Source organism: Falco biarmicus, chromosome 8 (genome assembly GCF_023638135.1).
Source record: "Falco biarmicus isolate bFalBia1 chromosome 8, bFalBia1.pri, whole genome shotgun sequence".
Classification (NCBI taxonomy): Eukaryota; Metazoa; Chordata; class Aves; order Falconiformes; family Falconidae; genus Falco; species Falco biarmicus.
Genome location: NC_079295.1, coordinates 34,989,151 through 35,003,928, shown reverse-complemented (window position 1 = coordinate 35,003,928; position 14,778 = coordinate 34,989,151). Strand labels below are relative to the sequence as shown.

At 38.2% G+C, this 14,778-nt stretch overlaps 1 protein-coding gene across 3 annotated transcripts in view; it reads left to right on the top strand.

The window, feature by feature from the left end:
* Positions 1-11,975, top strand: part of DPP10 (dipeptidyl peptidase like 10) — a 548,469-nt gene extending 536,494 nt beyond the window's left edge. For 2 of the 3 annotated variants that reach the window (XM_056350156.1, XM_056350155.1), the window contains exons 21-26: positions 582-636; positions 4,872-4,971; positions 5,687-5,745; positions 5,834-5,906; positions 7,547-7,620; positions 9,109-11,975. In XM_056350156.1, coding sequence (XP_056206131.1) covers positions 582-636; positions 4,872-4,971; positions 5,687-5,745; positions 5,834-5,906; positions 7,547-7,620; positions 9,109-9,246 — 499 coding nt within the window. In that variant the 3' untranslated portion in view covers positions 9,247-11,975. Of the gene's footprint in view, positions 1-581; positions 637-4,871; positions 4,972-5,686; positions 5,746-5,833; positions 5,907-7,546; positions 7,621-9,108 lie in introns of those variants that run through there. The other variant, XM_056350157.1, reaches the window with a different exon arrangement.
* Positions 11,976-14,778: the final 2,803 nt, after the last annotated feature.

Below are 14,778 nucleotides of genomic sequence, written 5' to 3'. Positions count from 1 at the left end.
GCTGGTTTTGTCTCCTCAAAAGCACTTGGATTTTGCCCTCAGGTTATTCTGTCTTTTCTGTATAAAATGCACCATAGCTGATTAATGGCTTTGATGAGAGAATTAATTATTTGGATAATTATCTAGATTCAAGAAGTAGCATTCATCTTACCTTCCTTTAGCTGTCAAAAAACTAGCTCTAGTCAGTGGAAAATCCTGGCATTTCTGGAGGGTGGTTCTCCCCAGACTGAGAGAGGTTTCCAGCAAGGGTGGGAAAGAACAACTGCTTGGAGGGTGTCTCTCTTCTCTCCTTTAACTAAAGAGCAGATGTAAATGGACAATTTAGAAAAGATGCTGGAACTCAGATATCTAAATTAGGTTAGATGAGCGGAACACCAACTGTTTCCCATACAGAGAAAGAACTAGAGAGCAAATCACATTTCCCCGTGCAATAATACTTTTATTGGTGTAATTTATTCTTCTACCTGATTTGCATGTATGACAATTCCTTACTGTACAAATAATTTTATTTACATACTAGTTTCAACAAGTAAAATTAACCATTTTACTTACCAAAGTAAACCCCCCTTTTCTTCTTGCAGATCACTATTGAAACAGCCCTTCATTGATCCTAAGAGACTGAGTATATTTGGAAAGGTAATGTACAAAAATAACAGGATGTATCATCATGATTCTTTAAGGAAATACTATCAGTTCATAATCAAATATATTTATCTATTTTCCTAAGAATTTCAGTTATTAAAAGAGGGGGGGAAATTTATATATTTTACTGTATATTCTATATATTATTATTTTTTTCCCAGAATGGATATTTCAGAGCAATCAGATCTGTTTTGTGGTACTGCAGTGTCTGTGTTTCAGAATCTGCAGGAGAATGTATTTGTTAAAAAACATCTGCTTTCTTTAGAAATTTTTAATATGGGCTTAGGTTTTGTGAAAGCTTGTTTCTTACACTTTTATATTTGGGCTGCAATTAAATTAATAGCGTCCTTCTAATACAACTTTTATATCTGAATGTTTTACTGACCCTTGAAGTTAGCTGAGTAACAGCCCCGTGGTACTCTCACAACTTCCTTTTTGCACCATCTGGAAATCTTGCCTTTGCTATTTTGTCAGCTGGCTTCACTGTGTGGCATGCTGTTGCCTCTAACATGAGATAGACCAAGGCGAAGGCTTAACCTTTAGTAACAAGCTAAATAGCATTTTACTGATGTCTATTAAAAAAACAGCAATTAGAAACACCACATAATTGTTGCATTGCTGCTTCTGCTGTGGACTAGCATGACGACCTATTTTTTAAAAAAAAGTTTTTTCTTAGTAATGAAGATGTATTGTGCCTTTGACCTCAAAGCAACAATAAAACCATGATCAAGTACCTAGACAGCCCCCCAGTCATCAGTTATAGGAGCATCATGCATTGGACTACAAAAATCCTTAATTCCCATCCCCATTCTGCTCCTGACTTGCTGCATGGCTTTGGGCAAGGCATTTAACCCATCTGTCTGAGTGTGAGATGAGGATATTGATATTTGCCTCCTGCATGGTAGCATTTTGAGGACTAGTTAATGTTTGTGACTACTATTAGCATTTGACGTGAACATGACCTTTCTCAAAGATTTGAGCTCCTGCCACACTCCTTGAGCTAAAGAAACTGTCACTGAAAGAATTTCAGCAGTATCAAAAGCAGTATTTGGTTCATAGGGCAGCAGCCAGAGATTTTCCAGCTGGGGATGTATAAGAAGGGCTGATCCTATCCACGAGATGACACACGTTTCTGTTGAGATTTTAGTGCCTGCTACCGATATGTATACCAAAGTACACATGCATAGAAGCATCTATATTTCTTCATATCCTCTTTCCACAAACTATTGAAAGTGCTATTTTTGTAATGAAATCACTGAGCATCCAGAATTGCTTGCCTGTTTCTGAATTCAGAAATTCTTTTCATTGCTACTTGAAAATGTCCACTTGTTTTCTGTAAGAGATTCAGTAGCATCTTGTTTCCTACCAGTGATGTGATGAGACAATTACTGTACAGCATACAGGTATACATGGTTTTACATACCTGCCAAAGGCTACCCCAAAATTATTTTCTCTCACAAAATATTATTGATGATGATGTTCCTGCATTTATTTTCTCAAAGAAAGATTGAGAAATGAAAGTTGGAGATGTGAGAAAGCAAGGAGCGAAAACTGGGAAATTCTATTAGCTTCAACACTGCTTTGAATTCACCGAAATTTGCCCTTTTCAGGTTAACTTCTCAGAGTTGCTTTCTACTGTCAAACAAAATTCCCATCATTTAAAAGTTAGTTTTAGAATTAGAAAAAAAATATCTATTTAACAGCTACCTAGGGTTAATTGTATTTTCCTCCACTCTGCTTACTTTAGAGTCAATTAAAAATCTTTAAAACTCATTTCCTTTTTACTACATACAACAATGTGATAGGAAAACTATTTTCTTTTCTTTCTATGAATTAAATTTGGCTTACTGAAGGAAACAGAATATGCGTATTGCTTGAAAATAAGATGACTTTGGAATTGCCTAATGCTGATCTCACAAAGCTGGACTCATGAACATTGTCGGGGAGCTGTTTAAGAGGTTTTAGAACTACACAGAAATAAAATTCTTGTCACAATCAGTAATGTAACAAGGCAGAAGAGTAACAAGACTGTCCAGAAGGCCACAGTGTGGAAAATACCTACTTCTGACTGCCAGGAAATCTGCCAATGCCACCTTGCTTATCTCTGTGAGGGGTTACAAGCCCAAGTGATGCACAATCCCAGGGCCTTTCTGAACTGTTAGACAGCAAATTACGTTTCCACGTTGTTTGCATTTTTATTCATGGAAGCGGAAAGAGAGCTTGGAAATAAGTTGCAACTTCACAGCCATCCAGCTTCTTGAAAATACAGCAATTGGGTTGTAACCACAGAAATCCAGCCCATGAGTGAGGCACATATATCCTTGCACCAGGATGTATGAACTATTTACTGTACCGTCATTGTGAAGTGCTTCTGAAAAAGTGAGCCCACTATGTAAAGTTTTTGTCCTGGAAAGCCTGGCTGGAAGCAAGGGCACAAGCACAAAGGAAAAAAAAAATATCCCATGAGAACTAAACCAAGCTCTTAATGAATACATGGCATAAATAATAAATAACCTAGCAATAGCTATCCTAGGGATTAAAATTGTGCTGTGGAGCTACTGGGAAAGACACAAACAGAATATTGAACAAAATCAAAAGTAGAGAACCCAGAGGCAGAGGACAGTTGCTGTTCTCTTAAACTCTTTGAATTATCTAAGTTACTGGTGCCCACTCAGAAATTCTTTCTTAGGTGAAAACTGCTACTGCACATGGACAATTCTGGGTGGCTCTTGGGCTCCTCGGCTGGAATTTCTATGGGAAAGGGATAACTCGGTTCCTCACACTCACTTGATAATCCAGCTCTTACCTGTATTTCCTTTAGTGTGTCCATCTGCATTTACTATAGGTTGATTCCAAGGAACACTCATCTCTGCTTATTTTTCCTCGCTAAGATTAAAAGATTTTCAAATACTTCCATTCTTCCACAGAAATCACCTATTCATTAAATATTTAGACATGAAGAGCAGGAGGAGGCAGGATTCAAAAAAGTCTATGAGAAAACTCTGTGAGCATTTGATGCGCAATATTCTTTTTGGGGGCTGGATGGTGTTTTACATTTTTCTTTTCCCTGTCATGGGATAATATCTTCTTCCTGAAGTGCATTGTGCCAAACACAAAGCAACAACAACAAAAAGATACCTGAAAAAATCAATTTTCCAGCACTGATGAAGGGAAAACGAAGATGGCAAATAGAGAAATTTGAAGAGCCCATAATGTATGAGAAAATCATTGATCCCAGACTCCACAATTCAGAATTCCTTTTCTTTAAGTCTACAATGATGAAAGGCGTACAGGTAAGGATTGTCCATGTCATTCCAAGGAAATCTGTTGTCTCAAGTTAAAGCTTTCATTTTTTCATGCAGAGCAAAGCTTTCCTGACTGTCTTTTGTGTCACAACTCTTCCCAGGGAGGTGTGTTATAAACTTTGCAGGGGAGATGATGAAGAGATGTGCCGTAAGGACAGATAAATGTGGTGAGGCAAGGAGAGAGCTCCCTCTGTTCTGCCCCACATCTCCCACCTTCTTCATGCCATCTGTGCTGCCTGCTTCGTAACGAAGCAGCCCAGTGGCTGCTCTTGTGGCCAGAAAGTGCATCCAGAGATGAACATAATACTGAGCAATGTGGCTACGTACAGCTTTTATTTCTGCAAAACAGTGCAGGATCTGTACCTCTCTGTTGGACGCTTGGCAATGCTGTAGCAGAAACCTCTTTAATAGCAATAGGATTCAATATGTGAAAGTTCCAGTGTCGGGGAGGACATACTGCAATCAATTCACAGGTTTCCCCCATTCTCGTGCACTCTGTCCTGTCAACAAAATGCCCAGTGTAGCTTGGTAATTAGCAAATATCTACATTAAATATATAACAGAGTACAAATCTTTCTGTCTAGGCTGTGTTCTCAAAAGCCATACTGTTGGTTTTTTGTTTTGGTTTGGTTTTTTTCCATAATTTTCAAATCTTTCACTAACTACAGGCTAGTCTGCCATGATGGAATTACGGGGCTTAAAATGAAATATACTCATTATTAATTGCATAGTTTAAAGATCCTGACCAGATCAAATGAGATCTTTATTCACTCTTAACTCTAGGTTTACATTTCCTTTAAAAGCAATTCTTGCGAATACAAAATACATACTGTAAAATGGTATCATCGGATTAGCACAGTGGCCTTTATTGTTGCTAAAAAAGGAATGAATCAACAAAAATCTCAATATAATTTCCATTGTTAGGGATATGGTGGCTACATTACATCAATGATCCTGAAATCCAGTGAACGGCTCTTCAAGTGTGGAGCTGTGGTGGCACCAATTACAGATATGAAGTTGTATGGTGAGTGTTCCCTGCCCTACACCTGTGTGATAGTCTATTCAAAATATCTTTGATTCACAGAACTACTATTAGTTTTACCTAAGGGCAGGCAGTGTAACAACATCAAGTAGATTTCACCTCACTATCTCCATTCTCTCCTTTAAATGAGAGGGCAGCTAACACTGGGACAGTTTACCAAAACACGTAATATTAACACCAGTAATTTTTGCAAAGGAATTCTATTTCCCATTTCCCACTAAAATTCAGTTAGGTACCCCTTTCCTAAGAATCCTTTAGGTATATTAGTCTGAATTAAGGCTTATAATAGGAATGGATCTTAAGGGTAGTGGTAAATTCCTTATATCAACCATGGCAACATTCAGTCACAGGGTATTTGGGTATCTGAAGTTTTGGGCACAGGCTATGGACTGTGAGCTGTCACACAGGAAATCAGGCCAGGTTACTTTAACGATCTATTAGTGTTTGGGTTTTTGGGGTTGGGTTGGGTTGGGTTGTTTGGGGTTTTTTTTGTTTTGTTTTGAGGATTTTTTTTCTTAAAAAAAAAAAACACCTTTTTTAAATTGTATATTTAAATGGTACATTCTGGTTTTAAATTAACACCACTTCGTTGACTTCATGGCTTAAATAGTTTCTCCTGACTTTAGGTCAGAACTGGTGAGTTTTAAAATAGAAGTAGTTTTGATGAAGTCACAAATTTTTGTTTTTACTTTCACAGCATCAGCTTTTTCAGAAAGATACCTTGGTATTCCATCAAGAGAGGAAAACACCTATCAGGTAAGCTAGCGTAAATAAGCAACCTAAAATGACCATTTTACTCTTCAAATGCAATTCACTTATACCTTTGCATGTGTTTGACTAATAGGCATCCAGCGTATTACACAATCTTCATGGTTTAAAAGAAGCGAATTTGCTAATAGTTCATGGGACGGCTGATGGTAAGTATTTACAGATGGAATTACATTTGGAGTCAGAGGTTCTAATAGGCAGGCATTCAAAGACTGATTATGCACACACCTAGCAAGTTCGTTTTTAGTTTCATTATCCCTCTGATAGCATTTTATGTTTAATTTAATTGTCACTTCTAACTCTAAACTGATGATGCTTTGCTGAATATTTGTACCTTTTAGGTGCTGTATGTTCTAATTTGTTTAAATCTTGTGGACCACTGTCTTTCTAGTGAAAGGTATTATATGAATTATTAATAGAACAACATAAAATTTTGATGGTATTTTAAATTCATAAAGGTTCTACAATTGAAGAAGGAATTATCAGTACAGTTGGTGAAGTACAGCATGAAATGGGAAGCTAAACTTTTCAGCTAATTAATTACAAGGTAGTGCCAAAGCATCTGAAGCTGAAGCTATAGGGAACATTTTAATAGCACCAGTACTAGCAGCAGTTTAAGACAGAGAATGAGTAAAACAGAGTAAGTTCTAGCACTTTAAATAGAATCGTAAGATGTGTCAATGAAGAGGTAATTTGTAATTACAGATTTCAATTTGGCTGCAGTGTATTTTTCTGAACTTTCTTAACTGATATAAGTCTAAAGAAGGAACTTTGATGCAGGCACAAATGACAGTGCCACAATAAGCTTTTCTGTACAGGATCACATGCATACTTTTTTCCCTGGCATTTTCCTGGTGGATGTGGGATAATACAAGGTTTCTGACACCTCAGTCTGGAGGAGTAGGCACTTCACAGTGCTGAGGGAGTAGCCGCACACAGAGCTGGCACAGTGAGGTTGGCACCTGCCCTGCCAGCCTGTCACCCTGGTGTAACATGTCAAACCCATGTTACGGATCCCAAGTGCAATCACAGGGGTGCAAACGCTGTGCAGTGTTTCTTCCCAGATCAGGGGGGAGAGGGACAAAGATATATGGGGTGTCTGAGCAAGCATGAGGGTCTCAGACTTCACTGATTGTACGAGGCAGCAGCAATTTCTGCCCCTCTGAACTCAGTGCTCGAGGGAATTTGGACTCTGACAGATGTCTGAGCAATACACTGTGTTCAAGACTAGGACTCTGATTGCCTGCTGCCCTTGCTTAATGTCACATCTAGTGACACCGCCCAGCCTACTTACAGCCTAAGCTCTGCAGGGTTAGGACATGGTAATAAAGTTGCCTGGTTTTACCACAAAAAGATTAAGTTACTGATACGCTGCAGAAAGCCCATTACCTGAAGAAGTGTGGGCTGTAATAACCCTGTGCAAGCAGTAGCAAATCCGATGTGCTTTCCTTTAACCAATTATAAACTGTCATGATGTTCAAACAGAATGGTTTTACACACCTCTAAACTACGGCAGTGTGTGTAAATCAAGGGTAGAGAGAGGAGTCCTCACGGAGTGCCTGGAAAGCATGGCTTCCCTTGGGACTTCCAACTCCTCCTCCAAAACCTCCACTGTTACACCCTGCATCGCTGTTGCTGGCGGGGCTGTGCACTCCTGACCAGAAAGATAGTCAGTTTCAGATCCGGGAATTACAGAGGTTGGAAATGTTTTCAGTCAAAGCTTTAACAGATAAATATTTCATATTAGCGTAGCTTTTTCTAATAATATCGAAATGTTGTTGTCTTGCAGCAAAAGTCCACTTCCAGCATTCAGCAGAACTAATTAAACATCTAATAAAAGCTGGAGTTAATTACACTATGCAGGTATGTGCAACTGTGACATTTCCTATGAACATAGTTCAGAATTTAATCTCATGTTGCTATTTCTTCTGTGGGAAGCAACCTTCCTACCACAACGCGCCAGCATTACCTCAATTTGCAGTTAGAAGACCATTTAATCCCATTTTCATTACTGTTAACTTGGACGTCAAGAACCATATCTTCTTGTCAATCTTCTGGGCTCTTTCTTTTCTCTCTCCTCTTTTTTACCCCACTTGTTTATTCTGCAATGCTATACAAAGTGCTTTAGAGTCATATGTACCCTTTGTAATATAGAGGTAACACTACTTTAGTCCCTTTTTACCTTAAAAATATATCTGGTTGCATGAAACTAATTTCCCTTTTTTTTTTTTTTAAATAAATCTATTAAAAAGCAGCTAGAAGGTGAGAGTGCTGCTCCCTCTCTCCATAGCTGTGCAGACAAGGAGGAGGCTGTGAGAGTCAGGCTGGGGAGAGCAGGACAGGGCATGCTGCTGATGTACAGACTCATGCAGGACTCACTGTGGAGCACATGGATGTTGCTGGCCAAGGGTTCTGGTTGCATTAAATCTTCTTGAATATCTTAGATTGTGTGGTTTGGGGTCACTCCTCCAAATATCTATGATGTCACACATTGCAAACCTCAGCTTTACTGAACCTTAGGTGAACCTGTAGTTTCCACTGAAGCATCTGAGCTCACATCAAGGAGGAGGTGGCAACAAGGGGGTGAGCATCGCTTATGAAGGAAAAAGGACTTTAGGAAGGAAAGATGTGTGGGGTAGTATCTGTTCCAGCTGTCCCTGTGATCTCAGCTTAGGTGATGTGAAGGCCTGTGGAGAGAGGAAGAAGCAGAAATGACAGAGATCTCTTGGAAGAGCCCTTTGGAAACATTCTCATACAACCTTGTGATAACCTGAGTCTGAGAAAGCAACTGAAGCTTTTTGCCTCAAGCCATCACAAGTGTCTTGTCCTAAACTCTGTGGCCTGGATTTCTTTAGCCTTCAGATTTTTGTTCAGCCTCACTTGGAGAAATTTCCAGTGGAATTTGAATTAAGAGATAAAAATGCCCATATCCACCCTAGAAAGATAGTTAAAAACATGAATAAAAGGGTTTTTTGCTGAACACTTAAAAGCTGAGATATTGAGAGGTCCCTAAAAGCATGAGGTAATTAATCCTCATTGACATTAATGGGATTTGGGTGCCTAGACACTATTGAAAATGCCAGCTAAGTAAACTGTTGTAAGCACAATGACTGGGAATATAAATTTTTTCACTTCTGCAGATCCCACTGCAGGGGTTGTTTTATGTAAGTTCAAATTCCAAGAGAATGAGTTTTACTTTGAGTTTTATTAGCTTTCCTTGATGCCATAAAACTAACGTTATCATCCTGTTGTCATCTAAAACATTTTGAAGATCAGAGAAAGAAAATTAGAGCCCTAAATATTTGAAAAGCCTTTAAAAAATATTTACTTTTTTCCTTTCTCCTCTGCTAGATCTACCCAGATGAAGGTCATAACATTGCTTCTGAGAAAAGCAAATATCACCTTTACAGCACAATCCTTGGGTTCTTTAGTGCTTGTTTAAAGGAGGAGACACCAATTTTACCACAGGAACCTGAAGAGGATGAATAAGGAAGCCTATTTGTGTAGTACTGAAGGGGACTTACTTTGCGGCTCAATAAAACCTTAAATAAAAGTGACTGTAAGATTGCAGATTCTGCAGAAGCTCAAGGGCAGCTAAAGGATATCACAGTGGAACAGCACATTTACAGACAATGAGCTAATAAACTGGAATTTGACTACAAAGTCCAAACATATTACCAAGGGACAAAACCTTTACCTTTGTGGAAGGTCAACAGTTGGTTACAGTTTCCTGGAAGAACTTAGTTTTGCATAAGTGTAGGGTTAGTGCATGTTTGTTATGTTAAGCCTCACTGTTGGTTCTGTAAGTGGTTGCTCGTTTTTTAGTTTAAATACACATCTTTATTCATCTTTGCATAATACACAACTTACCGTAAGTATTATGGCCACTAATATTTTAAAAGGTGAGCTGCAATCTAACACTTTACTGTAATGTTACAATAAGTGCAATTCTTTCGCTGTCTATTACACATAAGAAACCACAGAGATAATAAAGGGCACGATATTTTCTCTAGTTTCTGCTCAAAGGGGATATATTGTCTCGTGCATCATATAACACTGATATTGAATTTTTTTTTCCCAATTTCAGCATTTACTATTATTACTGTACCTACTAGTAACCAATAAGGGACTTTTTGGTAGTGTACTCTTGGTCTTTGTGTATATACCCAGGACTCCCTAAGCAGAAAATCCTTCTGAGCTTGAAGTTTTTTTTTCAAGACATAATTAACAGCTGTGTTAAAATTTGCAACGGAAATCTTTCCCCAGTCCAAAATGTATCTATTGTTTCCTTAAAATATGTTTAAGTTGTGTTTCGGTATTGTTTATAGTAGTTCATAGGTTGCTGGTTACACTCTAATTTTAGAATATGCTACTTTGTCACATGTAAATTAGATACATAAATATTAAATTATAGTTTCAGATAAACAAAAATTATTAACAATGTATAACGCCACTGAGTAATACTTTACTCCTAAAATGAAGACATATTTTGTATAGTGCATCTTCCTTTTCTTCCATCTAGTCTCAGATGCAATTCTAATGCTCATCAAGGTGGCCACGTAGCTCGAACATGCTGTTAGTTTTTATTCCGGGGCTGCTCATTAAGTCTCTTGCAACAGGATTTAGCTTCGACGGCCGCACAAAGAAATGAAATGGTTTTCATTCAAGGCAAAGGAAGCTGCTGACAAGTTAAATTTTATTATTTATTCAGAGGGCAAGCCCCTCATACATTCATTTATTTGCCAAGGTGAATTACAGCAATAGAAATTGAAACTAGGAAATAAACAAGGCAGCCAGTTTGATTTTTCAGAGTATTAACTCTGATCACTGAAATCAAGTACAATGTTGACTTAATTTGAGATATCTTCCTGAAGGTATGTGGAAACTTTGACAGACGCTGTGCCATGAACATGAGAATAGCTGTAGGTAATGTTTTCTTTCTGGATGTATTCCAAATACTTTCCTGCTCAATTAAGGTTTCATTTCTTGCAAGATTAAAAAAGAAGTAATTTTTTGAAGGTAACTATACTATTTAAGATGAAAAGTCTGCATATTTTATGAAGAATGAGAATTGTTTTTATTGTAATCAGAAATCACCCAAAGCTTTTTAGTAATTTCTGTCTTCTGGAATATTTTCTTTCACAGTTAGCATTTTTTTTATGATGCAAATAATTAATTTGTCTGAAAGCTGTGATTTCATGGAACATTGGAAAGTTTCTGTCTGTTAATGTTTAGTATTTATCTTGTTTTATTAGCAGTGTTCGGCTATTTTTCAATTAGTTTAATACAGTTTTAATGTGCAATGATATCTTGTTTGAGTCCCAGTGTCGCCACAAAGTATGGCTTTGCTTTGTGGTACTTATAGTACATATGGAGTACATATGTATAGTATATATGTATGGAGGCTACTATGTGCACTACAGTAAGACCATGCAAAACAAAAATTTAAGAGAAGAATTCAAACAAGATTTTGCAGATCCTGTTTTCTATAGAGGAGGAACATTTTTAAGGTCTGTTGGCTGGGACTTCTAGATTGTGATTTTATAAATTACACCCATTACTTAATAAAAGCTCACCTGATGATGCTGATGCTTTTCTTAACCAAACAGGGTAAATGAAGTCCTAATCCAATTGAGTTCAACGAGACATTTTTCCTGATTTGAGCCAAATGCACATGAAGAAACAAGCTGTATGGCATGCTGAGTGTACCACGTGGACTCAGCGTGCAGGGCCTACGTGAAAAGGCTAATTCTTCTCCGTATGTGCTAGCTGTTTCTCTGCAAGACAGCCACTGTGCGCTCGTATTTACTATGTTTCATGTATATCGCCTTTAGTTACCTGCAAAAGAAAACAAACAAGGCTTGTGTCTCAGCAATAGGTTTATGTACGTGCTCAGGAAATACGTTATCCCAGATCTGTGGAACCCACACTGTCTCCTTCTTTCCCCATAACTCTCCATTTCAGGCCTCCATTCCCTACTCTTTCTACCCCAGCATCTCATGTCCAATTTTGATCAATTTACCTGAATATGGAGGTGGCATGAGGACATGGCTTCTGTCAGAATGCTTTTGCCGGGACTGGTATGTTTCAGAAGTGTGTAACCTGAAATGTGGGTTATCTATGTGGAAATGTGGTATGCTTTTCATGTTCTTAATATTTCTCACACTGTCCTACAGTAAATGCAGGTATTTTTATATAAACGTGTATATGACGATGAGCATCAGACCCAGATTAATTTGTTTTACTGAAATTGTTATGTATGCGTTAGATTCAGGTATTGCAAAAGTATTTGCAGATGCAGCTTGTGATTCTAGTTAGACTAAAGAATTTCGTGCAAGGGGTATCTCTACTGTTGCTAACCTGTTCAGATATTTCTACTACTTACAGCACAACTGAATATTGTTATCTGTCAGATTCTACATACATAACTAATGGAAATTGCTCATTAATTAGTCCATGTGATCTATAGTATTGATGAAGAATTAGTACACATTGCACAGAAATGGCATGAAAAGCATAGATTTTTCATATATTATCCATTGTTAAGCACTGCGATGAGATTTTAGGTCTGAAAAACTGCTGTTTGATTCAGCTGTCCTTAAAACGTGACACTTACTAGACTAGACCTATTAGTTTATGGAAAGCTAGGGAATCAGCATATCCATTTACTGCTTGCTGGAGCTTATCTCTGCCTTCTTGATTTCCTCTCTCCTTTTTCTGCTGTTTGGACTTGCAAAATCTGTGAAACCTGTAGGTCATATTGAAATCTCAATTATATTACAAAACTGGAAATAACTGCATGTCAATTAGAATATTTTTTCCAGGTTGTTGAGTACAAAGAAAGGCTGATTATTTTTAAATTCATTTTTTAAATCTTTTTGCAGTGAGGACAGAATTATTTATGACCCGGGTTGATCGATGTCTGCTATGATTTGCTATAACCAACTGCTCATTGTTCCCATGTTTTTGGCATATGTAGATCTACCTGTGTCTGAAAATGAAGATGATTGCCTCTGTTCTCTCAGCTCTGGCACTTACCTTGAGTGCAGAGTCAGTTAGGTTCATTCAGCTGAGAAATTGTGCCTTTTAAGACAGAAGAGCTTGTATTTGATCTGAGGCCAAAGATTCTCCGTGGAAACTTAGGAGTGTTGAGTGTTGCCGCCTTTAATAAAAGACAGAGGATACAAGGTGTAACCTAGTATCCCCTCCTTGCAGGTTTATTAGATGTTACTGAAGAAACTGAAGCAAGAGGAAGACTGGCCCAAAGAGACTGAATACCAGTTTCTTTTGCACAACCTAAAAACACACAGGCAAGGTGCAGTGGTCCTAGCATTTTATATAGCATTACTTCAAGTAACTCCTGCTGTCAAGTTGGTTGCCTCTGGGGAAGGAAGAACCTCACCGGTATTGATTACTGGTGCATCTTCTTCAAAACATCTTTCAGTATCGTTAAGATCCCTTCTCTTTTTCCTTTGAAAGATTTCAAGAGTGCTTCAGAGAATGTGGAGCTCATGGGATGTGACTAAGGAGAGTCACAACTTCCAAGGTGCCTGGAGCTTTGAAAAGAAAAGAAAAGATTTAGTTAAACTTCTATCTGTTGCATTTCATACATGAAAGCTGAGAAGGAGCCTGGCTTCAAGGAGGTAGGTGGATGACAAGTGCTGGTGATTCACTCACCAGGGAGGTAACAACATGCTTCCTGCAAACCTAGTACCAAAATGTGCAGTGGTAAGTAAAATAAATGCCTGATTTCCAATGACTGAAAATTACAGTGCTGTTAGATTAACTTGATCAGATATTTGGATAGAATTAAGGAAATTGAATCACCTGAGTGTATGCAGTCCAAAGTTTCCATTAAACCTGGGACTGGTCTTCTTGCCTCTATAATTAGTTTAGAAATCCAATATCCTATCTTTACGTAAGTCTAATTCAACAAAAACAAAATTGATTTAATAATGGCTATGCCCCATGAGGACATGAATGATATGTACAATTCTTTTTAATTCAAGTACCCTATAAAGTGCTAACAGCCCATTTTTAGATTTCATGACCAAAGAAAAAAACAACAACAGCGAAAACACCCAACAACCCCCCAAAAAACCCTTTTGAGGGATAAAACCAGCAGAGGGAATATAATTGATAGGAAGATACTCAGGAAATATTTCCCTAAGGAAAGCAATTAGAAAAATGTTTTCTGCTAAAATGTGTTTTTTATTATAAGTGAGCTCAGAATACAGCTGTCAGGGTGCTTCCAAGGGCATTTAGGTGTTGATGCACAGCTGATGTGCAGACGGCTGTGGTAGGGAGCAGATACCAGTACAGCAGGTGGTCCTGCCCCTGCCCAGGGCAGAGCCTTCGCAGCTCTCTGAAAGGGCGTTATGGTCTGTGAGTTCAGTCCGTCCAGCAGGAATCCAGAATATGGGAACAGGAACCAACTGATAGGCAAAGGCATTGAGTTGTTTCATCAGGAATAAGAAAAATATTTTTTAAAAAATGACTAAGCAATATGGTTGGCTTGCTGTTCTCCAGTTAGTCAGAGGTGGGGTGGGGAGCTTGGGCAGGGCACTGGGTGATCAGCCCAAATGCACTGCAGCTGAGGGGTCAGGTGGTGGCAATTACAGTGGCTGCAAATGCTCTGACCTCACTGGGGAAGAAAGGAAAGGGAACGTATGCATGGTCAAAATAGTTTGTCTCTGTTAATATCATGGAAGAGTTGCTTTAATAAAATGGGTAGATGGTTCTAAAATCTTAGCAAAGAGCAGCACAAGCCTGAAGAAGTGCACTCGTTTGTTCCAGCAGCAGCACCTGTCAGCCTTTTCCCAGCATCTACATTTGACGAATAAAATAATGTGCAGGATCCATTCTTGAAAAGGTTTTCAGCACCATTAGGAGAGAGGTAAGAAAGAAGGGTGTTTTGAAGAGACAAGCAAAGAGATGTTTTATTGCAATTTTTTTTTCTATTCAGAGCTTTCACACTAAAATAAAGTGGTGTAGTGTGTACCACAACAACTGGTAACCTTA